The following is a 26,282-nucleotide window of genomic DNA, read 5'->3' as shown; positions in this document are numbered from 1 at the left end:
TTCCTGAGAACTCCCGAGTTGATGGGAAATTACCTATAAAAACCCCTTTCCGGGCGAGAAAAATTGGGCAAGAGGGAAGAGAGCCGGTACGACGCAATGATGACTTGTCTGATGAGTCTGAGGATGATTTTGATGCTACTGAAGCTACTGAGATTACAGCCCCTCCTAGAAGGGACGAGGCAGGATCATCACAACCACGCCGGAGCACTCAGATGGCTACTTTGGAGCAGGAAATGACTGGACTGCGGACCTCCATCGCTGACTTGGGGACCCGTATTTATGTTGTGGCTGACGATAGGTGAAGTCGGAAAAGAAGTTCATGGGATGGTTGAGAGCACTGGGTCGCACCTGCAGCGTGAACCCAGACACAGTTTCGGATCAAGAGTGACCCTTCAGGGAAGTTTCTTTACCTCACTGCTTTTTATATTGTCAAGCCATGGGGGCATGTCTTAATTTTAAGTGTGGGGTGGGGGACTTCGTTGTATGTTGTACTTGTGAATATTATCTATTTGTTGTTCTTGGTTTTGTTTTGTGTTAGTGACTTTAGAAATAAAGTAACAGTTTTATTTTTAGGAAGTTAAAATAGAAGCGACTTGTCCCCACGATGGATCTCTTTCGGCGGGGTTCTTGAGGGACCAAGTCGAGCAAATTTTTTTTTTTTGGAAATATAAAGACTCTTCCTAATGACAGATTCTTTAGACAATTTTCTTGAGGGAAGCTAGTCTATAGAAAACACCAAAAAGATTTTTTTATTTCTTAGGTAGTGTAGTAACTTCCCCTTGTTTTTTCTTTAGGCCACGGTTCTTTTTCAAGGGTTTAGCTTGAACTGGGTATAGGTAGATTTTTTTGTTTTAGGTTAGGATTAATGGGCGAAGAGTTTAAAATTGAAGAAGAAAAACCCTTAGCGTTCTTACTCCTAAACACGATAGATGCTAGAGTGTAGCGCTTAGCTTCAAGGGTTGAATCTTGTTTAAGTGCCTTAAAAATTGTATGTTTGTACCTAACTTGAACACTCAAAAAAGAATGTTTTGATAAACTAATCCGGAGTGAGTCATGTGCCATGTGGGTGTGAGTATCATTGTATTCCATGTTGTACATTTGATGCCTAGAACTTGCCCTATGTGTTTGCAAAGCGAAATAGTAGCTTCATTCGGTTTTAGAAGTGATATAGGCATTTCTTTGTTGAGCCAGACATATAAAGTGAACCCACCTGAATGCATTACATCTTAGTTAACCCCGTTGAGTCTATAAACCTATTTCTTCGGCAACCACAATGTGAACCTTAACCACTTGCTTGAATAGCCTGCTGTTTGAACCAATTTTCCTCCCTCTCACTAAGCACTAGATTGGTATTGAGATTATGTAAAAACAAAAGTGTGGGGTGGTGGTTTGGTTTTTGAAGTGGAACCATGGAAATAGAGAAAATGTGCAGAATTTGAAGCGTAAAAAGAAAAGCACCACGAAAAAAAGTTCATATATTTTGTAGTGATTAATAAGTGGTAGCTTGTACAAATTGCACCTAATGTATGAGGATGTTTAAATAAATGTAGTGGAGTGTTGGCTTATAAAATGATGATTTTTAAGTTCAACGTAATTGTATTAAAAGTGCTTAGGGAGGTTAGTCACTATATCTAAATGTATCTTACCCGTCCCTTAGCCTACATTACAACCAAATAAAGTCCTATTGATCTTAGACTGAGTGGGGCTCGATTAGTCGAGTACTACACTAGGGGCAAGCTTATGGTGCATCTTTGTGACATGCGAATGTTCTTTTTGGAGAGTGAGTGAATTCTGTCTATTTGAGTTCCTAATTGTTATCACTATCATTATATATATGGAACTACTCTCTTGTGTGATGTGAGGGCATGTGATTCACAAAGGAAAGGTGCATCTTGACTATTGTGTAGAGTGGTTTGAGTAAGTGCAAATGTTACAGGGTACGAAAAACTTGATTCTTGAGGTAAAAGCTGCTCACTACTAGGTGTAACTCTTGTGAAATGTTCATGGCGTGAGTCGTTGAGGGAAAAGCATAGGGAATGAATTTTTATGGAGTGTGGTGAATTGCTCGAGGACTAGCAATAATTTAAGTGTGGGGTGTGAGATAATAGGCTATATAGTTGTTATTTACACCATAATTGCCCATGCTTTGTTGTTATTTTATAATGTAAGTTGCCAATAAAATGCTTTAATTAATGCTATTTGGTTTCGCAGGGAATATAAGATGTGAGGAAGCAACATGAAGTGTTTAGAGGCAATAACGTGAAGAAAAACACCCACTCAAGAAATACCCAAACACAAAAGAGCAAAAAGAGAAGGAACGCGGAGATAAAAAGGCCCAAAATACTCACCGCGGTTGCCACCGCGGTCCACGCCGGGGTTGGAGTCAGTGTTCTCCACGGTCAGCGCCGCGGACGACGCCGCGGCCGCGACGGCATGTTCACAGTCCAGAAATTTAAGGGGCCAAAGTGTCAATTCGGGAAAGCTTTTGTAAAACCCTTATAAGATGTAGGAAACTCGCCCAAGAAAAAGGGGGGCTTATTTTGGAGATTACTTTTGCAAGAAGAACAAGTGTGAGAGATCACCCAAAACATCATAGTTCTTATTCTCTTCTATTTTTCTTGCAATTTTCCATTATGAATATTTTCGTAGTTTATTCTTACGTTGTCATGAGTAGTTAAATACTTTAATCTAAGGTTTTGGTGAAACCCGTTGGGGATGACTTGGTTGTGATAGTAATATAGTTTGAATTGGTTGTTAATCTCTATTTGTTCATCTACGTTTTAATTGTGGTTAGTTGAAAGGGGCCTCAATTATCCGTTCCTATTTATTATGTATCTTCTTGAGAGAGAGTGCATATTTAGGTAGTTGCTTGAATAACATCACTCCCGGAGTATAGACGAGAGTCATAACCGAGGGTTTAGAGGTTGGATTAGAGATAACGATACCTCGGGTGCAATCTAAAAGAACGGTAATGTGAATCTAGCTAGCGTAGCTTGAGAGAGTGCGTCTAGTAAATTATCATAATTGCTTGAGAGAGATTTATGATAACTGGAGAGTTCTTGATTGATAGAGACAACTAAGGCATTGCTATAAGAAACATACAACCAAGGAAATCACCAATGGGGGAAACCATTGCCTTAGACCTTATTCCAACTGTTTACACATCAAGCATAGTTAATTTTCAGCTGTTAATTATTTTTAGTTTTTTAGTTGTTAGAAATATCACCAATTGTGAATTACAAAGTTTGGGGAAATTGATTCTGTGAATTTAGTAAATCCGACAAAAGTAATTGATAGGTTAATTCCTGTGGTTCGAATCTGGGCAGAATTACTCAGATTATATTTACTACGTCCGTGTGTGTCCTTGTATAAGGCATAATTTGGCGTTATCAGATAGGTTTTCAATAATAAATGAATTAAGATAATACATAACAATAGAATAAAAGATGAGCACAAATACTCAGGGGCATATCTATGTATTAAAGCATGGGGCACGTGAACTCAAGCTCAAAGTGTTCTACACTGATTATTATCTTGCTGTTATTTTTTTTGTGGCTTCTATACTATTGTTTTTCTTTTTCAGCATAAGTGTGATAACCTTTTTATTTTTATAAGGTAACGGTAAGGTCTGTATATACATTACCTTGCGGATCTCACTTGTGAAATTAGACCGAGTTTGTAGTTGTTGATGAACCCATTATTAGATCAAAATAAATGATATTGTGATAGGTGAAAGAGGTCCTCAAAATGCTTCCGAGGTTTGTTGTTCCTTGTCACATTCTTTTCACTTATAAAGTACAAGTTGATATTATTTCCGTCAATATCACTCCATTCCCAGCAAATTCCCATCACACACAGCTTACAGCTAATTCATATGCATATTGTCAGTTGACAGCCCACCAAAAACTGTAAAAATTTCCATCTCATCTCTCTAACACAGAACTACTTCTCCCGACAGTGTCTTAACTTTTATGCAGCAGAGTGCTGACACTGACAACAAACACCCACTTCTTTATTACTCTCTTCAATTTGCCTCGTACTTCCCCCCTTCACTTACTCTCAAGATTCTTTCTTCTTCTTTCCTTTTGCTTCTCTACCAATGTTACAGAAAGAGACAAATATAGTCTTTTCTTAACTTGAATTTACTCTCACTATAAACCACCTACTCTATATCTTGAATCCTTCTTTTGTTGTTGTAGAGCCTCCAAGAATTGATACAAAACACACCCTTTACATTTTTTTTTGCTTTCTTTCTAATATTTTCTTTCAATTTGAGATCTGGGAACTTTATTTTGGATCAATGGAGGGTGCTGACAAGAATAAGCCTGATCAGGTGTTCAATTCTTTGGAGCCAGAATTCTCTGTTTCATCACCAGTGACTCGTCAAAAATCAGCTGCTGCTAAACAGATCATTGAGAATCATTACAAGAACTATCTTCAAGGCTTACAAGATCGCTTAGAAAGGTTCTTGTTTTTTTCTTTACTTACCTGCATTTACACAATATTGTAGTGTAGTGTATTTGTGTTGACATGGGGTTTGTTGTGTTTTTTTTTTCAGGCGAAGAACGTTGCAGAGGAAGGCGCAAGAAGCACAGATACCGGATGATGAGCAAGAGAAGATGCTGAGGAATTTGGAGAGGAGGGAAACTGAGTACATGAGATTGCAGAGGCATAAAGTTGGTATTGATGACTTTGAACTGTTGACTGTCATTGGTAAAGGCGCATTTGGTGAGGTACATTGTCTTTCTTACAACTCTATTTCACAAAATTATTTTCTTATAATTCATGTTTTCATGATGTAAATTTACTTAAAAAGATGGCTGGATGGTAATTGTAGTAGATGCATAATAGAGCAGAATAGATATAGAGGATTCATACAGCCACCCTGGAAATTGGGGCGTATACAGCCGACCTTAATTAGTTGGAAATTGGGGCATAGCTCATTGGTTCATTGATTTAGTAATTTACTGCTGATTAGATGCATGGATCAAAAAATCAAATGAACCTGTTCGATCGGAGTAACTTAAAGTATGTCTTTGTTTTTCCTATTAAGTGATTATTCAGGCTAAAGTTTGTGCTGTTGCAAGTAATTAAACATCAAAAACAAAAATCATCTAGGCTGAGCAACTTATGATAGCCGAAACATGTTACTTTGCCGTAGTCGCGAGCAAAGAGGTGCATAAATTAGTCATATAGACAAATATAGAAGATCTTAATTTGCATATCGTCCCAAGCTTATCATCTCTACTAAGAAAGTTTAATTGATTAAACAAGATGAAAGATTAAGAAAGATCAGTTTACTGGTAAGCTGAGCATCTCTGGAGAAATATCTGCATATCATATTTCTCGTTATGTTATTTTAAGACTTTTGCTGATTCGCTCTGACATGGCAGTGGAGAAGCACACACGCATCTCCTGCTCGTACTGGTTGTTTCCACTGTTGCGGAAGTCAAATGTATATAGTGTGAATGAGTCACAACTACTATACCAAAAATTATGACAGCCACCAAATAATAAATAAGACAATAAAGCAACAATAAAAGGAACACCAGAATTTACGAGGTTCGGCCAATTTAGCCTACTTCCTCGGACACAACCAATATTTTATTCCACTCCAAAATACAAGTGAAATAATACTAAAGAGAGAAAATACAAATGCCTTAAGAAGATAAGAAGGCAAATGAGATGTGTATTTAAATCCTAAACATTAGGTCTTCTTTTATGGGGAAAATAATCCATTCAAAATTGTCACCCAACAATGTGGGACTTTTGACAATTTCAACAAATCTCCACCTTTGGCAAAATTCCACATCTTCAATTTTCTCTCAATAACAAATTTTGATTGTGTCTCCATCTTCAATCTTTAGTGTTCAACAATGTTGATCAAATCCAAACAATGTTGAAACTTGATCGCAGTCACCACTTTTGTCAGCATATCAGCAGGATTCTCCGTAGTATGAATTTTCTTCACCGTGACTCCACCTTCTTCTATGATTTCTCGTACGAAATGATACCGAACATCAATGTGCTTCGTCCTTGCATGATAAACTTGGTTCTTCGCTAATTGAATAGCACTTTGACTATCACAAAAAATTGTGATACTTTTTTGTCCAATACCAAGCTCTTTTAGCAATCCCTGAAGCCAAATTGCCTCCTTCACAACCTGTGTAATAGCCATGTACTCTGCCTCTGTTGTAGACAAAGCAACTGTTGACTGCAAAGTAGACTTCCAACTAACTGGTGCCCTTGCAAAAGTAAACACATAACCAGTAGTTGATCTTCGTTTGTCCAGATCACCCGCAAAATCTGAGTCACAATATCCAACTACAGATTGATTGCCTTCCTGCTCAAAAACTAACCCAACATCTACAATATTATGAATATACCGTAAAATCCACTTCACAGCATGCCAATGCTCCTTTCCTGGATTATGCATATATCTGCTAATAACTCCAACAACTTGTGAAATGTCAGGTCTCTTACAGACCATTGCATACATCAAGCTACCAACAACATTTGCGTATGGTACCTTTGACATACACTCTCGTTCAACTTCATCTTTTGGCGACATAGTAGTACTTAGCTTAAAATGGGGAGCAAGTGGAGTACTAACCGGCTTAGTCTTTTCATCTATGCCAAAACGTTGTAGTACTCTTTTCAAATATTCTTTATGAGATAAACATAGTTTCTTTGAACGTCTATCTCTTATTATCTCCATGCCAAGAATTTTCTTTGCCTCACCCAGATCCTTCATCTCGAACTCCTTCTTCAGTTGAATCTTCAACTTATCAATTTCTTCCGAATTCTTGGAAGCTATCAACATATCATCAACATATATGAGAAAATATATAAAGGAACCATCTTTAAGCTTGCGCAAATACACACAATGATCGTACTTGCTTCTCTTGTACCCGTGCCGCAACATAAACTTGTTAAATCGTTTGTACCATTGTCTAGAAGATTGTTTCAATCCGTACAATGATTTTTCAAGTTTGCACACCATATTTTCCTTTCCAGCAACTTTGAATCCTTTTGGCTGAGTCATGTAGATTTCCTCCTCCAAGTTTCCATGTAAAAACGCAGTTTTTACATCCATCTGAACTAGTTCCAAATCCAACTGTGCTACCAAAGCCAACATAATTCTAATGAAGGAATGTTTTACAACTGGAGAAAACACTTCATTGTAATCAATTCCCTCCTTTTGAGCATATTCTTTGGCCACCAATCTTGCTTTGTAGGGAACATCTTTTTGGTTAGGAAATCCTTCTTTCTTTGCAAATACCCATTTGCACCCAATTGCTTTCTTTCCCTTCGAGAGATTGACCAATCTCCATGTATGATTCTGATGAAGGGATTGTATTTCATCATTCATGGCAATCCTCCACTTATCTTCTTTTGAACTTTGGACTGCGTCTTTATAAGTGGTAGGAACATCATCAACTACAATTGAGGCGGCACAAGCAACCGTCTCTATAAGACGAACATGTTTTGTTATTATCCTTTTTGGCCTGCTGGTTGCTATTGATTCAAGTTGTTGTTGAGGTTCCTGAGTTAGAATCTCCCTTTCTACTGGCTCTTCTTCCAGAGGATAATCTTCATTTGTTTCCTCTTCTGCTTCTTGTGTAGGAAAAATAAATTTTCCCTCAAACTCCACTTGCTTAGAAGCACCCTCATTTTGTTTGGTATCTTCTGTTACCTTATTTACCATAACAGATTCACCAAAGGTAACATTCCTGCTGAATATTACTTTCTTTGTCATAGGACACCATAAGCGATATCCTTTGACTCCAGAAGTAATCCCCATGAAAATAGCCTTCTTTGCCCTTGGATCCAATTTTGACTCTATCACATAATAATATGCAGTTGAGCCAAATACGTGCAAAGAGTTATAATCTACAGTAGGCTTTCCATACTATTTTTCAAATGGTGTCTTGCCATCAATAGCAGCAGATGGTAAGCGATTAATGAGGTGGCATGTATATGTAATTGCTTCAGCCCAAAATTCTTTGTCCAAGCCAGTATTGGACACCATACACCATACCTTCTCCAGCAAGGTCCGGTTCATACGTTCTGCCACTCCATTCTGTTGTGGTGTACGTCTGACAGTGAAGTGTCGGACGATGCCATCATTTTCACAGACCTTATTGAAATGATCATTTTTGTATTCACCTCCATTGTCTGTGCGAATACACTTGATCCTCCTGCCTGTTTGATTCTCCACCATCGTCTTCCATTTGAGAAAAATTCCCAACACTTCATCTTTGCTCTTCATTATATATACCCACACTCTTCGGGAAAAATCATCAACAAAGGTTACAAAATAGTGCTTCCCACCCAATGAAGGTGTTTTGGAAGGACCCCAAACATCAGAGTGTACATAATCCAAAATGCCTTTAGTATTATGGATCATTGTACCAAATTTAACCCTTGTCTGTTTCCCTTTGATACAATGCTCGCAAAACTCCAAGTTGCAAGCCTTTACTCCTTTTAACAATCCTTGATCTGATAGAGTTTTCAAGGATTTTCCTCCAGCATGTCCCAAGCGCATATGCCATAGCCTGGTTGCTTCTGCCTCTTTGTCGTTACTGATGTCACGATCACTGTCCCAATAAATGTACTGCCACGATAGCGGTACATATTATTGTTCTTCAGATTAGCCTTCATTACCACTAGTGCACCGGAGCATACTCTGCAATGATTTTGAACCCTTTTGATTCTAGGGCTCCCACAGAGATGAGATTCTTCTTCAAATCCGGTACATATCGAACATCTGTTAATGTTGTGATCATTCCATCATGGTTCCTTAATCGTATTGAACCAATGCTATATGAGGTAAGATGACTGTTATCCGTTGTGTGGATGACTCCATATTCTTGTTCTTGAAAATTCACGGTTGGGACACATATGATAGCTACAAGTCGAGTCCATCAGCCATATGTCTGATGATGTTGATGACTTTGTTGTAACTAATGAGAAGTCTGAATCATCACAATCAGCTACATTTGAATCCATAATGGTCTTTCCATTGTTATGTTTGGCCTTATTCTTCAACTTCGGATAGTCTTTCTTCCAGTGCCCCTTTTCTCGACAAAAGGCACATTCATCTTTGCTGGGTCTAGATTTTGACTTGAATCTTCCCTTCGTTGTCCTTGTTTGATTTTGAGGACGACCCCTCACAACCAGTTCTTCTCCTTCTCCGCCCTTCTGTTTTTCTCCCTTTTTTTGTTCATAGCTGTACAAAGCCGATCAAACTTATCTGAGAGAAATTTCGTCATTTTCATGGAGTAGCGTAGTTTCAAGGTGCTTGTACTCATCAGGAAGTGACCCCAACAACATCAAGGCCAAGTCACCATCATCAAAAGTTGCATCCATATTTTGCAAATCTGTGACCAACTTATTGAAACTGGTGATATGTTCGTTCATCGTGGTACCAGGAACATAGGTGAGCGAAACAGCTTCTTAATGTACAATTTATTTTGACTGTTTTTCTTCAAAAATTTATCTTCCAGTGCTTTCCATAATTTACTTGCAGAAGTTTCCTTTGTGTATGGATATTTCTACTCTCTAGCAAGGTAGGATCGAATGGTACCGCAAGCAACACGATTGATAATTCTCCAATCTTCTTCTCCAATAACATCTGGTCTCTTTTCTTCAATAACAAAATCTAACCCTTGTTGAAAAAGGACATCTAGAACCTCGCCTTGCCATATCCTAAAATGTCCTGACCCGTCAAACATTTCTACCGCAAATTTCGCATTTGACACAATTCTTGTCATAAGCGAAGATGCCAATGATGACGTATTGTTGGCACTTGATGTAGATTCTTCTTGTTTATTGTCTCTCATCTTTGACACAAATATTATTTAATAGCTGAAAACACAAATCAAGATTATTTTCTTTATGGTATGGAAGATAAGACTAAGCTGCAACCACAGAGCAACTCAGACAGAACCTTGACTCAGTTACCAAGATAAATCTTTTCTGATGTGGAAGATCAGACTATGCTGCAACCACAGAACATACTTAGACAGTACCTTGACTCTGATACCAATTGTTGCGGAAGCCAAATATATATAGTGTGAATGAGTCACAACTACTATACCAAAAATTATGACAGTCACCAAATAATAAATAAGACAATAAAGCAACAATAAAAGGAACACCAAAATTTACGAGGTTCGGCCAATTTAGCCTGCTTCCTCGGACACAACCAATATTTTATTCCACTCCAAAATACAAGTGAAATAATACTAAAGAGAGAAGATACAAATGTCTTAAGAAGATAAGAAGGCAAATGAGAGGTGTGTTCAAATCCTAAACATTAGGCCTTCTTTTATAGGGAAAATAATCCATTCAAAATTGTCACTCACCGATGTGGGACTTTTGATAATTTCAACATCCACAATGTTTTCTGATGATATCAAATCGGATATCTGCTCGGAGACCTGATAGCTTTTCTATCTGATCTTTCAAACTGCATCAACTCCCTTGTAATGTTTGTCAAGGTGGAGGAACCATTAACTTGGCATAAGCTATATGCCATACATACGAGATCCGTGCTTATCCTGAAAGAAACGTCTTCAAACTCTACTTTCAGTTAGAACTCTATTGCCTTAGCATATTAAGACATAAAATTACGCAATGCTGACATGTGGACACAGATAAAACACATTTCACATGAAATGATTTTCTTACATGATTTGATTACTTAATGCAGGTTAGACTGTGTCGATCCAAAAGTACTGGTGAAGTATTTGCCATGAAGAAATTGAAGAAATCAGAGATGCTTAGCCGTGGGCAGGTGAGACATTGATGATATAACGAAATACTGCTTTTTACGGAAAATTTATATAAGACTGTTTGCAGAATCTGGTTGAAGAATTTTCTAATCAGCATGTTTCTTGTATGGCAGTATTGAACATATTAGTTAGTTAGAAGAGCACAGTTAGGGTACATAAGGATATAATCTTCTAATATATCCGTTTGAAAGCATCACTAAATATCATAATGTAGAATCTGTTCTTATAAATTGCTCACATGAGTAGGTTTCTAACTTATTGCAAAAGAATTTTTAATACTGAACTAATCAATAGCAGAAACGAAATTAAATTAACAACATTTAACCACATATTGAGAAACATAGAGAGTGAGGTGCCCAAATGGCATAAGTCTTCTCCTTCTCATACCATTTTAGTGTAAGTGAACTAAAGAGTACAATATTAAGCTGCAGATTTAGGTTTATGAATATTGTGTGCGCAATTGCAATTACCGATATTCTACACTAATCTGTTTACAAATTCTATGGTTAATTCCATGTCTACAATTATAATATTCAAGTATGCTGATATAAATAAACTTCATGTGGTTATTTTAGGTTGAGCATGTCAGATCTGAGAGGAATTTGCTAGTAGAGGTTGATAGTCGGTGCATAGTGAAACTATTCTATTCTTTCCAAGATTCAGATTTCTTGTACCTTATCATGGAATACTTACCTGGTGGTGACATTATGACCTTACTGATGAGAGAAGATATTCTTTCTGAAGATGTCGCACGGTTCTATATGGCAGAAAGTATTTTAGCAATTCATTCTATTCATCAGCACAATTATGTGCACAGGTATCTGAACAATGCATCAATTGGCTTTTTCTGCAGTCTTGCATGTTACATTTCGATTCACCATATTATATAAAAGTATCCGCAAATACATGCATCTATATTAGCTTTAGTAAGTGAGAGAACGAACTTGTCTGTTTCCATGCTTTCTTTTGGTAAAGAATTTTCTTTCCATATGGAGTACCGAGTATCATTGAAGTGAAAACTTCTCTTAAAGAAGTTGCTATCCATTCAGAAAACATTTATCTGTTTAGCAAAAGTTCCTCTCGAGGCCTTTGCCCTCCCCACTCTCTCTCTCTCTCTCTCTCTCTCTCTCTCTCTCTCTCTCTCTCTCTCTCTCTCTCTCTCATCAGGCTCAGAGATCTTTGAGCATAAGTTCATTATGCGAGGTTCAATTTAACATTTTGATGTGGATATTGGTGATACAATTTATGCAATTATCTGTTCTAGTAAATATGCAAACATTAGCAGGCTTACTTTATGATACCAGTGTGCAGCTGATTCAGGATTTATTTTGCTTTCAGGGATATTAAGCCTGATAACCTTATACTGGACAAAAATGGACATCTTAAGCTTTCTGATTTCGGTTTATGTAAACCACTGGAAAACAAATACTCATCACTGCTGGAAGATGAAGATCTGACAAATCAGGAGTCCATAAGTGTGACTGCTGTTAGTGATAGTGCTCCCTGGTTAATGCAAAAAGACCAATTACAACAATGGAAACGCAACCGCCGTGCCTTGGTATCCTCATTTTAGTACTACATTTTTCCATTATTGTATCTGCATATGAATTACCTGTACTTCAAATGCTTCTATTTGGTTTCTTCGTCGATTGGTTTAGCCATGGTAATCATTGAATATAATCAACAATAAGTGAAACTCTTTTGTAGGCATATTCTACTGTGGGAACTCTGGATTATATGGCACCTGAGGTTTTGTTGAAAAAAGGATATGGAATGGAATGCGATTGGTGGTCATTGGGGGCAATCTTGTATGAGATGCTTGTAGGTTATCCTCCCTTCTGTTCAGAAGATCCAAGAATGACATGTCGCAAGGTACTTCAATATTCTTTTATATTTTATGGCGAAAATAAGATGATTCCTTTGACACACAGGGACTCTAGAATGATCTACAACTTTGGTCTAGACAAACTTTTGTAAACAAAAATTCCGAAAAAGGTCATGATTCGGAAATGATGATTTCTCAATTCTTTGGACATTTTTAAATAAAGAATTCTATGGACTTATGTTGCTCGGCCTCTCCGAAAATATTGCCGAGTGTGTTTCGGATCCTCCAAAAGTAGTGCATTTTTGGAGGATCCGACACGGGTGCAGCAGTATTTTGGAGAGTCCGCAACAACATAACTTTGAACATTTTTTTGGACAAGAGGAATGAGTTTCAAACTTGTGTCAGACATCCTATTAGCTTAAACAAGGCTAATAGGTTGAAATATGAAATATGATGTGTCATATTTCTTTTTATGTATCAGATTATCAATTGGAGAGCATGCTTGAAATTCCCGGATGAACCAAAAGTGCCAGATGAGGCTAAGGATCTGATCTGTCGTTTGCTGTGTGATGTTGAATCAAGATTGGGGACCAGAGGAGTGGAAGAAATAAAGGTAAATGCCACTAAAGGAATGCATTAGGTCCAATTGACTGTGCAGACACTCTCTTCAAACAAATAAAAACGAGATATGTTCCTTGCTCTCTTTGAATCATATTTGCTTTTTCACTAATTGGAATACATTTTTCCTCCTCTATCATTGACGAGATTAGATCTGTCTTTTCAAAGATTTAGTACAAATTAGCATGCTCAGTGGTCATGCTGCCTCCATGCATATGGTTTTCATCTTCTTACCTTGCGCATACGTTTTCAGGCTCATCCTTGGTTCACAGGAACTAAGTGGGATGCGCTTTACGAAATGGAAGCTGCCTACAAGCCCATTGTTACTGGAGAACTAGACACTCAGAATTTTGAGAAGTTTCCCGAAGTGAGTATTTTTGCTTATAGAATGCTTATTGCATTAATTTGACTTTCTAGGTAGGATTTAGTAGTTGTAGATTAACGCTCATGACAATGATGAGGTCAGTTAGAAGTCATCCTTTTACCTCATGATCCATGATCCATATATGCAATTCAACTAATTCAGCCATCACTTATGCACTTACTTGCATGGTTGAATCTCAGGTATTTCCAATTACTATCAACAGACATCTCCCTTTCAGCTTCTTATGAAGTCATTCTTTTGCATTTTCACTTCCATTAGTCGTTTGTTCTCAACGTTGACCCATGTAAATTCTCAAATTCCGGAGATCTCAGAATTTCAATGTCTTTATTAAAGTGATACGCTCCTTTTATTTCAAAGCAGGTTTATATGAGATTTTCCTTAAACAACATTCTTTTTCCCTATACATATGCTCACTTTTCACTTATAGGTAGAAGATGCACAATCAACAGCACCAAGAGTGGGACCCTGGCGAAAGGTAATGATTACTTTCACAATGCATTACTTCACTCCCTCCCCTCAAACAAAAGAAAACACTATAGAAAAGAAAACTGAAAGCTAGAATGTAAGCATGAGCATAATACTGATTATCCAAATATTTTGGAAACTTTATGCTTGTCCAAGTGAGATCATATCAGTTACCTGTTGCAGTGATTCTTGAGAAGGGGTTAGTCATTAGTCATACCAAGAAATGATTCCTAACTTGTCATTTCCAACGTGCAGATGCTGACATCAAAAGACGCCAATTTTATTGGGTATACTTTCAAGAAATCAGACATTCTTAAATCAGCTGGAACATCAGGTGCCAACTTTCAGAATACCGTTGCCTTGAATTAAATTCCTCAATTTTTAGCTGTGACATATTAGTTAGAAACATGTGAGGTTCCTTATGAAACTACTTTATGCGTGAAAGGCAATAAGGTAACTACTTGAATAAGCAAACCATCACCAATCCTCTTCACCCCCATGCCCGAATAATAGACATGAAATATATTGTGCTATCAGCATCAGATTTGTCTCACTTGTCACAAAAGATCTCAAAGTAGTCAGACTGTTCCCATGCTTAGCCATCTACATCAGTGACGTTATTTTAACTAAACTGCCTTTTGTCACCAATGTAAGGCTTTTCATGAGTAATACTGTCTCTATACAACTGATCTACCTCTAATTTCAAACATCTTCATCTTGTAGGGATAGACGCGAGCTCAAATGGATTGAAGCCTCCTCCATCTTTAGTTTCATTATTTGGTACGGTGACTTTACATGATTTAACATACACTTGTTGCAGTTTGAACTATGATATGATAGCTGCTGAACCTAATTTTCTACCCGATCAGATGATCTTGAATTAGATAGTTTGGATTTAAAAACAAACAAGAGGTTAAAGACTGTGATTGTGTGGTATATCTCTAAGGAACAGGTAGAAGAGCATTGTAAGTTCCTCTAGTTTGCTGCTCAATGGGTTCTATAAGTGGGGATCACCATGGCTAGTTAATGTCTTCTGCATAGAATTCCTCAGTAACTTTTGCTAATATCTCATATAGACTACATTTTCATGACAAAATGGTACAAGCAATGGTATGGTAGTTTGATGTAATCTCTTGAGGCACCCCTTTGAACTGCTATTACAGTCTTGATTTCTACAAATGCTACATGAAGCTTTTTGACTTGGTTAAGTGATGTTTATATCACCACTGCACACTTCATAAGGGTGGCGTTATGTTGGCGGATGGAAGATGATGCTATAGATTTATCCCAAAACTCCTCTGAGTTATAACCCCCCCCTTTTGTTCTAAATATTCTCTTTTACTCCTATTTCTATAAAAGTTGCTTAGCCTCCTATGACATCCATAAAGAGATTACATGTTATCTTGGAGTTCTATACAACCAGCTAAAAGTTGATGATCTTTCCTGTTCTGTATACGTGACAGGTCGTGTAGACTTGCAAGATGCAACAAAGGAGGAAGACCAAAAGAGGAACAACTGACTTTGGTGTCCCGTTTGTAAAGGACAACAGCACGAATTTCTTTTGTACAAAAAGGAGAGAATAAACAGTCAGCATTAATTTCTCTACAGTTTTTGAGTTTCACTTTTGCTCCATCTGGCCTTCACCATGTAATGGTAAATGTATAGGCAAACTTATACATGGCTCAATTTAATCAAAAAAACATTTATGGGAAATATCAATTTTACTTCAAATATTTTGGTTAATGTGATGTTGGATTCTTGAATTTACTTCTGGAGTTATAACTTTTTGGAAGATAGCTGCAAATCCGGAGATGGTTCTAGGTACATGGAAACTTAAAACTGTATTGTAGAGTGGTTTGGGGTATCAACATCTTCCAGTTAATAAATAGTGAGATTTTCTGCAAATTCAGATGTGGTAAAATTTGTCTGTCAGCCATCATAGATCAATGTCTAAATTAATTAAAATAACCAATCGATTTTTGTGTGGTAATATTAGTTACTGAAGGTCCCAAAGTCGATCAAACTCACTATTGAGATATTGTTCCTATTATTGACATGCCGCAATGTCATCATGTAAAGGCCATTCAGTGAAGCAGAGCAACCTATATAATAACTCAAATATATATTCATTTCTGGATGTATAATAATTGGAGGACCTGTAATAGAGATTATGGTCAATTGGGGCAATTATGGTCAATTGGGAAAATATTAGGCATAGCATATGGTTTCAACACAAAGATTAAAAGCCAGGGGATCTTGGGATGATTTTTCAAACCACAGAAGTTAGGTACAGTGTAAATACATCAAATTACAAAGGTATTGCTATCCCTGAGAAATGGACAACATAACTGCACATTTGAACCAATATCTTCAGGAGGCCAAACTTTTGAGTTGCTGCTAGCTTTTTGCAGAACTAGCTGGAGTACACATTTGAAGCCGCCAACAACTTTAATAGGCAAAGGCTCATTGAGATAGCCAAACCTATGACAAACTTATTGCCCTCTATAATCTGCGATTCAGAAAGTGAGAATTAATTCAGTACTGTACATAAAACACCTCAGCATATGCAATAAATATTCTACAAATATTTACCCTTCTCAAACCAAGAAAAATGGAGCAGCGATAGTAAACAATGACAAGATGTTGTGAAACAGCAGAGATCATCATCTTGCCTTGGCCTGTGCTTTCTTTCTGCCCAGAAACATAAAGATGCGTGGGAAGAAGGACTTCTTCTTTTTCTTTGGGATCCTCACTTCTGGAGATGAATCAGTTTCAGTGTTGGTTGTTTTAACGTATTCTTTTGGACTTGAGCTTTGATGAAGTACAGCATCCTCTTGTGCACGTTCAGAAGCTTTTGATTCTTTACTCTCCCCAACACTCATTCTTGGGCTCCTTGTTTTGTTTACTGGTAGAACAGATACACCAGCTTTCCGTCTTTGCTCATGCTCCGCTCTCCATTTCCTCAGCTCTTGCTCTGCTGCCAATTTTCCTTCCTTGGCTTTCTCGGCCTTCTGCTGCGCGATTTCCAGTGCTTCCTTTCTTTCAGTCATCTCACAATTAACCTCCTCGAGCCTGTTTAGACTACTCAACTCTGATTCCTTGGCTACTTCTATTTGGGAGATAGCAGCAGTCACCCTCATGTTAGCTTGTTCCTCTGCCTCGTGGGCCTGCTTGCTGAGTTCATAATACTCTTGCAGAGAAACTGTTACTTCATCTTTGGTGCTTCGGGTTGAGTCATTCTCTTGTAGAGCAGTGATAGCTGCTAGTGCCAACTTCTCTGAAGCTTTTGCAGCCTCTATCTCTTTTTTAGCTGCAAGCAATCTACTTTCCATAGTACTAGCTGCTGCCTTTGCTTGCTCTGCCTCTTCCTTCGCCTTCCTCAGCTCTTCACGAGCCATTTGAGCAAGTGACTTTGCGCGATCGGTCTCTTCTGCTGCCTCTTGCAGTTGATTGGGCAGCTCCACCATCTTTTCTCTTGCTTCTTTTTCCTTCGTCCGCAAAAGGGTAATCTCTGACTTTGTCCTGTTCAACTCAGCTTCAAGAGATGCAACAACAACTGCTGCCATTCCTTCTCTCTGTTGTACAGCAGCTAGTTCTGATTTTTCCTTTTCCAGTTCAGCCTTCAATGAAGCAGCTGCTACTTTCAGGCATTCTATTTCAGCTGTTGCTTTTTCAATGTTAAGCTTCACTTCTTCAAGTTCCCTCTTAGCCGATGCCACTGCTGCTTGTATCTCAGAATGTGTTCTTTTCTCGGGCTCTAATAGCTCTACTTTCAAGTTCCCTTCTTCATCAGCCTCCTCTTTCAACTTTGATTCCATGTAAGCTGCCAACTCAGCGTTGAGATCTTGTAGCAAACCTGAAGCAGTATCTAATTTTGCTTTAAGATCCTTTGCAGACAGAATTTGTTGGTTTAACCTCTCAAGCTCCTCTTCTGCCTGCTTCAGTTCTTTCTCCCAGTTTAATGTATCTTGCTCTCTTGCCATAGCTGCACCAATTCTGTGTTCCTCTGCCTCCAGATGTCCAGCGTGTGCAGCCTCCAAAGATTCCTTCGCGTTGATGAGCTCAATAGTCAAATCCTCCACTGTCTTGTCAACTTCTTTTGATGCTGAAACGGCTTCTTCTGCTTTTTTGATGGCAACATCTTTTTCAGACACCAATAAAGCATAATCTTTACGGAGAACTTCTAATTCAGAATTCACATTTTTGAGCTCAGAAACTGCAGCTTCATGCCTGGCTCTGGCAACTTCAAGCTGTGCTTTGGCAGCAATACTAGCGCCATCAACTATCCCTCGCTCCAACTCTTCTACCCTGAGCTTGGCAAGTTCTGAGTCCTGTTTTGCTTGTTGCTCTTCTGTTTGTGCTCTCTCTAGATTGAGCTTTAACTCTTCTATGAGTCTCTTAGTGCTATCTAGTTCTTTCAGAACAAGCAGTTTTGCATCTTCTGCATCCTGCGCCTGTTTCTTATACAACGGGATCTCCTCCTGCACTTTTGCTAGCTCTTGCTCAACAAGATTCCGTCTCTGCACAAACAAAGAACAAAAAAGCGAACTTTAAAAGTCAAGAGTAAAATAACACAAAACTGGGAGAATCCTACAGAAATTACAACCACTTAACACCTGAGGAAGTAGTGTAAATATGGCCACCAAGTTGCATGTAAACATAAAGTAGATACAAGTGCATATACAGGAGGGGAGGCACAAGTCAACCTATGGGTTCGACCGAACCCAATAGCTTTTGTTCAAACAATGTATTTGGTGATTTGAATTCATGAAATATGTATAAATATGTTGGAAAACTAATCCAAAGTTGCAGTAGGAAACCTTAGTTATTTAGGATTTGATTTATTTAATTCATGTCTAAATAGGATTTGCAGTTAGAATAAATATAGGAATAGGCTTTCCTGTTTCTAGTTGAAATAGGTTTCATACTATTATAAATAGGGGTACTGATAGCTTATTTTATGTGTGGAGGAAATAAAGAATTGTAGAGAGCTTTCAGAGATTCATAATAAAAATATTTTTCCTTCAAAATATTAAATCTAGAACCCAATCATGAACACTTGAAGTCGTGGTCCCAAAATCTAAAACCCATAAGGTTGAAATCCTTGTTCCGCCTCTGTGCATATATAAGCTAAGGAGACACTACTTGTGTCGCACAATCACGAGGACTTACCAGAAAGAATGATACATCAAACAGAATCATAATATAAAGTTGTCTAGAAGACACCCATCTAATGCAAGCAATTTGGCTATCTAAATCAAGAATCAAATAGTATAATCTGAAGGATTGGAGAGATTACCTCCATTGTCTGTTGTCGATGAGCCTTCCAGTCGACAATCCCTCCAAACTTTGAAACTGCCTGTTTCACAGATTCGATTGGTGCTGCTGTGTCGATTTGAACCTTGTTTATGTCAAAGTTTTCAGGATGCTTAGAATGGGCAGTGGGTCCCGGGATCTTAATTTTGAGAGTGGAAGCCTTGGCTAGGGGCTGACCGATGTTATCGGATGGCTGTACATGATTGTTATTTTCAGGTTTTGTCACTTGGAGAGGAGAACTAGAAGGTGAGTCATCAGCAGTTTGGGTACTACTAGGAGAATTATCTTGAAAATGAAGCAGTGAAGTGTTACTTGCTTCTGCTCCTGAATGATTGGATTGAATATGTTCAGAAGATTCTTTTATTTTTTCCTCATTTATGGCCAATGTATCTGAATTCCTAGTTAACAATGATGAAGCATCTCTCTCATCTTTTGGTTCATCACAAGTATTGTTTAGTTGATCGTGAACACTACCATTAGAACCAGTTGGTTTTGCATTTGATAATGATGGACTGGGTTCATCAGATTTAATAGGAGAGGCTGAAATAAAAGTTTCTGTTGGATGATTCTCACTCTTTTCTGAAGACAAGCTGTGAGAAGCCTCTCCTACATGCTCCGAACCATCCGCAACTTGCTCCTGAGTCTCGGATTTTGCATTTTCATTCGCATGTTGGCTGGTTTGAGTTGCACTATAAGATTGATCGTCGTTTGGAGAGGAAACTTCAGGTTTAAGAGAGGATTCTGGAGCATTTTGCTTGACATCTTTCGCGTCTTCCATTTCCGAATAAGAGCTAAGGATAAACAAGTGGAGACCTTGAAATTGACAAATTAATCATAGAAAAAGTTAGGAGATATACAACCCTTCTAACTGATAAATGACCTTGGGCCTAACTCAACCCTAAAAGTTAAATCTTGAGGTGATGATTACCTAAGGTCATATAAGGAGACGGATGACCTCTCCACCCACCAATGTGGGACTCAAAACCCTCCCTTACGCTCAGGCTTGCAAACTGGAGCATGGACAATATAAATGGGGGTCCATCATCAGTAACTATAAATTGGGGGTGGGTTTGGCTCTAGTACCTTGATAAATGGACTTTAGGCCTTACGCAACCCCAAATGTCAGCTCGTGTGGAGAGGATTGCCCAATAATGGGCTCCTCCACCCAGCGACGTGGGACCCAACACTAACAAACACCAGGTGAACTATAGAACTTGAAAATAGAAAAGACACAATCAATCAAGCTGATCAAGCTCCCTACAACAACTATATATATGCCAGAAGTAACCAATGATCATCAGATTGAACCAAAAACGAGCAAGCTTATAGAGTTAAACCATGCTTAAAACAAGATTAGTCAATTCTCAAAAAGCTCACCGTTTATTAGCCTTAATAAAACTTGCACTTTTATGGGATTAATCGCAAACTTTCACAGGTTAAGTTACAAGTTTCATATAAAACGGGGACCTCAGATACATCAATTAGTTTATGCCCACAAAATGAATTTACCAAATTCTGGATTTTAACCCCCCCCCCCCCCCTTAACCTCACCCAAAAAGAAGAAAAAAGAGAACCAACTTCGAACTCTTGTAATCCAGATGTTGATAATATGCGAGTTGGAATCAAACCTCCAAAGCTTAAACATAATCATGTTTTGATTACGGATTAATAATTTTTTTTTACATATTGCAATATAATTAACATGAAAAAATGTTGGAAAAAACGAACAGAAAGAAGAAAATTCATACCAGAATCTTTCTTTGTGTGTGGATATATTCTCCAAAAAGGGAAATAAAAAGTACTACTATTAAATATATGGTCCAAAATCCACTGCAAACAAAAAGAAAAGACAATTTTGATCAAAAGATGTCCATAAATGGAAAAAGAAGCAATGATGATGAGAGGATGGGGCAACACAGGGGTGGAGCCTACCTATATAAAATACAAAATTTGAGATAAATTTGTATGAATGAATCAAAAAGATTTTGTGTGTGGGTTGAATAAAGGAATATGAAAAAGAAGAAGAAAAAGCGAGTTTATCAGCTCGCCTTTGTCTTCCTCCTCTCTCTTTTGGCTGTTTTTTCAGTTTTCACCCTCTCTTTTTATCTCTATATGTTGTTCAATATAAATAAACAATAACTAAAACAACCGTAGTTTGATTATAGTCCCTCTTTCAAAGTTGTTTGGTAAGAACGACTTCCACTGGTCCGACCGTGGTAAACCGTTGATGACAGTTATAAGTACAAGGCTGAATTTTTTAATTGAAAACATATGGCATTTTCTATGACCAAAATGAACCCCAATTTTGACTATCGAGGGTATGGTAGAAGAAAAATGAGTGGTCAAGAGGTCATAATTCGAACCGGTATACGACTATTTTGAATGACAATAATTTTATGGTTATTGCTAAAGTATCTTAATTATTTGACATTTCGTACCGGTAAAATTTTCGGTCCCATTTACTTACATTTTTATTAGGGAAAATGCATAAGTACCCCCTAACCTATACTCGGATTCTCAACTACACACTTTTTCTTTGCGGGAATCCTATTACCCCCTAAACTTATTTTAAATGGAATTATTTGCACCTAAAACTAGACAACCAAACTCTTGCCAAGTGGTGAGCTACACGCGTCCCCACAAGTATTTTTAGTACTTCTTTTATTCTTCTTCTTATGAATAAAACTTTTTGAGAGGTTAATTTGTGTGTGAAAAAAAAAATGGAAGAAAAAAGGTTAGACAAAGTCGCCGGTAAATGAATATCTGCCGGAATTAGAGAAAAAACTAAAAAAAAATAGTAAAAGAAAAAAGACAAAGAAAAAGGAAAAGGAAAAGGAAAAAAAATAAGAAAAAATGGTAAAAAGAATAAAAATAAACTGAAAATCATTTTTTTGCTTCTCACTCTCCTTTGGGAGAGTGAAATACACACACTCTGCCACGTCAACGTCAAGGGTGCAAATAATTCCATTTAAAATAAGTTTAGGGGAGTAATAGGATTCCCCCAAAGAAAAAGTGTGTAGTTGGAAATCCGGGTATAGTTTAGGGGGTACTTATGCATTTTCCCACTTTTATTATTTCCTCCGTTTTACTACATATATATGTGTATAATGTATCAAAATACCATGTAATTTGAATATAGTAATTTAAACATTTCATATGAGATTAGCGGAATTAATGAGTTCCGTACTCAATATAAAAAGTGGCATTCTTTTTAAACAGATTAAAAGACAAATAAAACACATAAATTGAGATAGAGAGGATATCAGTTTTTTTTTATAATTAAAATCCACTAGGCTGAGCGCCTAGGGCTATTTTTTTTATATATCTAAACAAGGAAAGAAAACAAAGTCACATGTTGTCTTACTAGAAGTAAGACGATATAATTTGTCAACTACATAGCTCATATTATCAATATTTGGGATTGTAGGCCCAATACTGATATTAACAATTAAGTTAAGACTGAAACTTAAGACATGTATCACAACTAGCCAATTACAAATATAGACACTTTCTGCGTTGTTGCATATTTGGTTGCCATTCTGGCCCGTCACCTTGTGTTTCTCCCCAGTTGTATAGCATAGCTCCCTAGCTTTTTCGTAATCATATAAGTTGCATTCATCAGTTTTGACATCTTGCACCCTCCAGCTGTGTATGATTGCTAGTAACACTACCCAGTTCCACACTTCTGTACTGCGTATGCATTTTGACATTTCAGCTGTGCTTCTTGAATGAGTATGTGAACTTCTTCTTCTCCTGTGTGTCTTGTATATTCTTATAGCTATAGGTATTGATTTCCTTCGTTTACACTTGGAAATAATTCCCACCGCTTCAGTTGAAAACTGTTGCCTTTTCCTTGAGATACATATTTCCTGCTCTTTGTTTACATTTTCCAAATGGTCTTGTGTCTTCTTTCAGTATCTGATGGTTCTTCTGTTGTTCTTCATTTGCCTGGCTCCCTGTATGTGGGGATATCCTCAACGATTGTTTCAAGCTGTTCCTCTTAGAGATCTGTCCTTCAACTCTATACCTGATGTATACCTGAGTGTTTGTGAAATTTTTGGTATCACCAAAATTTGTTTCCTGCTGCTCTTCTTTGTCTGAAAAAGGTTGGATCACTGATGGTGTTAATGAGGTGTTAAGCTTCACTTTTTTATTCTTTCCAACTAATTCAGCTTTCAATAGTGTTGCTTGCCAAAGTTGCTTGTCCATCACTGAAAAACTGGACAGCCTACTATCATATCCTGCTCTTATGCTTGTGCCTATCCTTGGTTTCTTTCCAGTGGAATGATTGCTTAGCACTAATACCACCAACTGGAATTCCACCAAAAAAATAGGGCATAAGCACAGTAACATTTCCTGCAAAAAAGAAAACAATGTTAGAAATAAAGGACCTCACCATACTCTCCTCCAAAAGGATTCGAATATGGTGAACAGATGGCACAACTCCTACCCTCACCCTCTCCTCCTCTTCCATATCTACCTCCTTACTACCTTCACCCTTATGTATGGACATTGTAGTTTATCACTGTTCACTAATCTCCTGGCATGTGAATCCAGATCCTGAAATCCAAAGCATTCTAATGGACCATGATCTAGTGCATAATTTGCAATGTAGTCTGCTAGGCTGTTCCCTTCTTTAAGTATGTGAGCTACTGTTGTATTACACCTTGTCATCATCTGCTTGATCTCCTCAACAATCTCACTGATATTCCATGGTATTTTCCATACTCCTTCTATTATATTTTTCAGCATCATTGAATCAGTGTTCAACTCAATTAACACATAGCCATTCCCAACACAGTACTTCAGTGCTTCAAGGATTGCTCTTGCTTCTGCAACAGAATTAGATCCCTCCTGAATCTCCTTACCACAAGCATACACTACATTCCCTTCCTCATTTCTCAAAACAAAGCCTACTGAACTCCTACCAGGGTTACCCCTCGAAGCCCCATCAATGTTCACCTTAATCCAACCTTGACTGGGTAACTCCCACAACACCTTTGTATAGTTCAACTTGGGTGTATATTGTTCTAACACCCTAATCAGTTCTGGTCATTTGTGAGGAAGATTTTGGATCCTTGGTTTCCTGAGCTTGACTAGATAATGCATAGTAGTAGATATTTGATAGATAACCCTGTTAACTGTGACAGCATCACCATATTTGTAGTTATTCCTCCTCTTCCACAACTCCCATATTATGACTGAAGGTAGTGCTTGCATAATAGGCTTCATTCTCTGAACAACATCAACAATCCAACATTTTGTAATGCCTTGATGCAAAGTGATACCCTCGACTACGATTCCTGCATGTCCAAGGAAGTATTTCCATACAGTATTGGCAGCAGGTGAGGTAAAAAACAGATGTTGCAGTGTTTCTTCCTTAGGTTCTATACAACACCAACACTTAGAGGCCATTTGATAACCCCACCTTCTATAGCAGTCATCTAAAGGAAGCTTGTTCCTCCAAACCTTCCACATGAAGAATGAAATCTTGAAAGAAACTCCTCTCGCCCATGTATTCCTGTAAGCATTTCTAGGCTCATGTCTCCTCCTCAAATACTCCCAGGCAGACTTGACACTAAACTCCCCCCTTGTCTCAAGCATCCAAACAGGTTTGTCAATCATATCATTCCTAGATGGAGGTTGAATGTTCTCCAATATATGAGTAGCAAGGTCTTCTGGAAGAATCCCTCTTATTCTTGCTTCATTCCACTGTCCCTCAATGACCACATCATATATGTTCTGCACTTCTTTATCTCCCACAAAATCTAGAAGTGTAACAAAATATAGTGCACCCAGCCCCGTCCAGTTTTCATACCAAAATAGGGATGATCCCATCTTGAGTTGCCATAAAATCTGATGCTCTATGATATCCCTACACTCTAGTATTTTTCTCCACACATGGGATCCACCCCTCCAATTAACTATGATAGGATTGAGTTTTTTGCAGTATTTCTGGCATATGAAGGAGCTCCACAGGGTTGGTTTTATTCTGAAATTCCACCAAAGCTTACAGAACAAAGCAGTAGCCATATCATGTAGTGATCTGAAGCCCACACCTCCCTCTTCACATGGCAAGCATAAGTTGTTCCAAGATGCCCAGTGTCTATTTGATGTGCCCACTGAATCACTCCAAAAGAACTGAGCAAAGATCTTGTGAAGTCTGTTGATCACATAAGCTGGAGGATTGACTGCTGAAAGTAAATAAATTGGCATGCTCTATAGAACATGAGAAATAAGCACTGCCCTTCCTCCAATGGATAGTAACTTCCCCTTCCAACTCTGCAACTTGTCCATTACCTTTGTTATAAGACCCTTATAGTAATCCATTTTCCTTCTAAGATAGAATATTGGACATCCAAGGTAAGTAAATGGAAACTCCTGCTTTGGAATACCTGTAATCCTCTGAACCTTATCAATCACTTGTGTACTGGTAGATGATGCATATAGACTGTGGATTTACTCTTGTTTATCAATTTCCCAGACACAGCTTCATATGGTGACAAGATTTGCATTATGAGTTGTAAAGATGTGACATCTGATGATGAGAAGATAATTGTATCATCAGCATATGCTAGATGATTTATCTTGGGACTTCATTTGGGCAGCCCAATCCATAGAAATACAGGTTATTGTGTAAAGAGTTCAGCCCTCGAGATAATGCTTCTACAGCCAGAATAAAAAGTGCAGGTGACAGTGGGTCACCTTGCTTCACACCTTTAGTTGATCTAAAGAAACCATGAGGCTGTCCAATTAACAGGATAGAGTACCAGTTATTGGAAACAATCCCAAACGCCAGCCCTATAAATCTTTCTCCAAATACCATCTTCCTCAATACCTTTGACAAGAACAACCAGGACAATCGATCGTATGC

The 26,282-nt window shown here is 37.9% G+C and overlaps 2 protein-coding genes across 5 annotated transcripts; one reads left to right on the top strand and one right to left on the bottom strand.

Annotated features, from left to right (window-relative positions):
• Nucleotides 1–3,872: 3,872 nt before the first annotated feature.
• Nucleotides 3,873–15,823, top strand: LOC107822522 (uncharacterized). The gene is made up of 12 exons (XM_075240777.1): nucleotides 3,873–4,464; nucleotides 4,559–4,733; nucleotides 10,718–10,801; nucleotides 11,375–11,616; nucleotides 12,138–12,357; nucleotides 12,507–12,671; nucleotides 13,106–13,237; nucleotides 13,496–13,609; nucleotides 14,055–14,102; nucleotides 14,348–14,426; nucleotides 14,816–14,872; nucleotides 15,556–15,823. The coding sequence occupies exons 1-12, from the start codon at nucleotides 4,301–4,303 to the stop codon at nucleotides 15,609–15,611; spliced, it is 1,536 nt and encodes a 511-aa protein (XP_075096878.1). The 5' UTR covers nucleotides 3,873–4,300; the 3' UTR covers nucleotides 15,612–15,823.
• Nucleotides 15,824–16,199: 376 nt separating this feature from the next.
• On the bottom strand, nucleotides 16,200–21,618 carry LOC107822527 (protein WEAK CHLOROPLAST MOVEMENT UNDER BLUE LIGHT 1). 4 transcript variants are annotated; one of them, XR_012703621.1, is made up of 5 exons: nucleotides 21,341–21,618; nucleotides 21,157–21,238; nucleotides 19,392–20,221; nucleotides 16,685–18,612; nucleotides 16,200–16,601 (listed from the first exon to the last, which is right to left on the bottom strand). XR_012703621.1 is itself a non-coding variant. In XM_016649086.2 (5 exons), the coding sequence occupies exons 3-5, from the start codon at nucleotides 20,184–20,186 to the stop codon at nucleotides 16,506–16,508; spliced, it is 2,739 nt and encodes a 912-aa protein (XP_016504572.2). In that variant the 5' UTR covers nucleotides 20,187–20,221; nucleotides 21,157–21,238; nucleotides 21,341–21,534; the 3' UTR covers nucleotides 16,200–16,505. The 4 variants fall into 4 exon arrangements, 2 of the variants coding, with proteins under 2 accessions (XP_016504572.2, XP_016504571.2); XM_016649086.2 differs by having other exon boundaries at nucleotides 16,765–18,612; nucleotides 21,341–21,534; XR_001656346.2 differs by lacking the exon at nucleotides 21,341–21,618 and having other exon boundaries at nucleotides 20,337–21,174.
• Nucleotides 21,619–26,282: the final 4,664 nt, after the last annotated feature.

Source organism: Nicotiana tabacum, chromosome 20, assembly GCF_000715075.1.
Source record: "Nicotiana tabacum cultivar K326 chromosome 20, ASM71507v2, whole genome shotgun sequence".
Classification (NCBI taxonomy): Eukaryota; Viridiplantae; Streptophyta; class Magnoliopsida; order Solanales; family Solanaceae; genus Nicotiana; species Nicotiana tabacum.
Note: the sequence above shows the minus strand (reverse complement) of the source record. Positions and strands in the feature narration are given on the sequence as shown.

Excerpts from the sequence above, each read along its gene's own strand:
- LOC107822522 (XM_075240777.1), top strand. The coding sequence starts at position 4,301 with ATGGAGGGTGCTGACAAGAATAAGCCTGATCAGGTGTTCAATTCTTTG. Across the intron at positions 13,610-14,054 it reads ATTTTGAGAAGTTTCCCGAA|GTAGAAGATGCACAATCAAC; the intron begins GTGAGTATTTTT and ends TTTCACTTATAG. Across the intron at positions 14,427-14,815 it reads TAAATCAGCTGGAACATCAG|GGATAGACGCGAGCTCAAAT; the intron begins GTGCCAACTTTC and ends TTCATCTTGTAG.
- LOC107822527 (XM_016649085.2), bottom strand. The coding sequence starts at position 20,427 with ATGCTCCAGTTTGCAAGCCTGAGCGTAAGGGAGGGTTTTGAGTCCCAC. Across the intron at positions 20,222-20,336 it reads GTCTCCTTATATGACCTTAG|GTCTCCACTTGTTTATCCTT; the intron begins GTAATCATCACC and ends GTCAATTTCAAG. Across the intron at positions 16,602-16,764 it reads GAAAGAAAGCACAGGCCAAG|ATTATAGAGGGCAATAAGTT; the intron begins GCAAGATGATGA and ends TCTGAATCGCAG.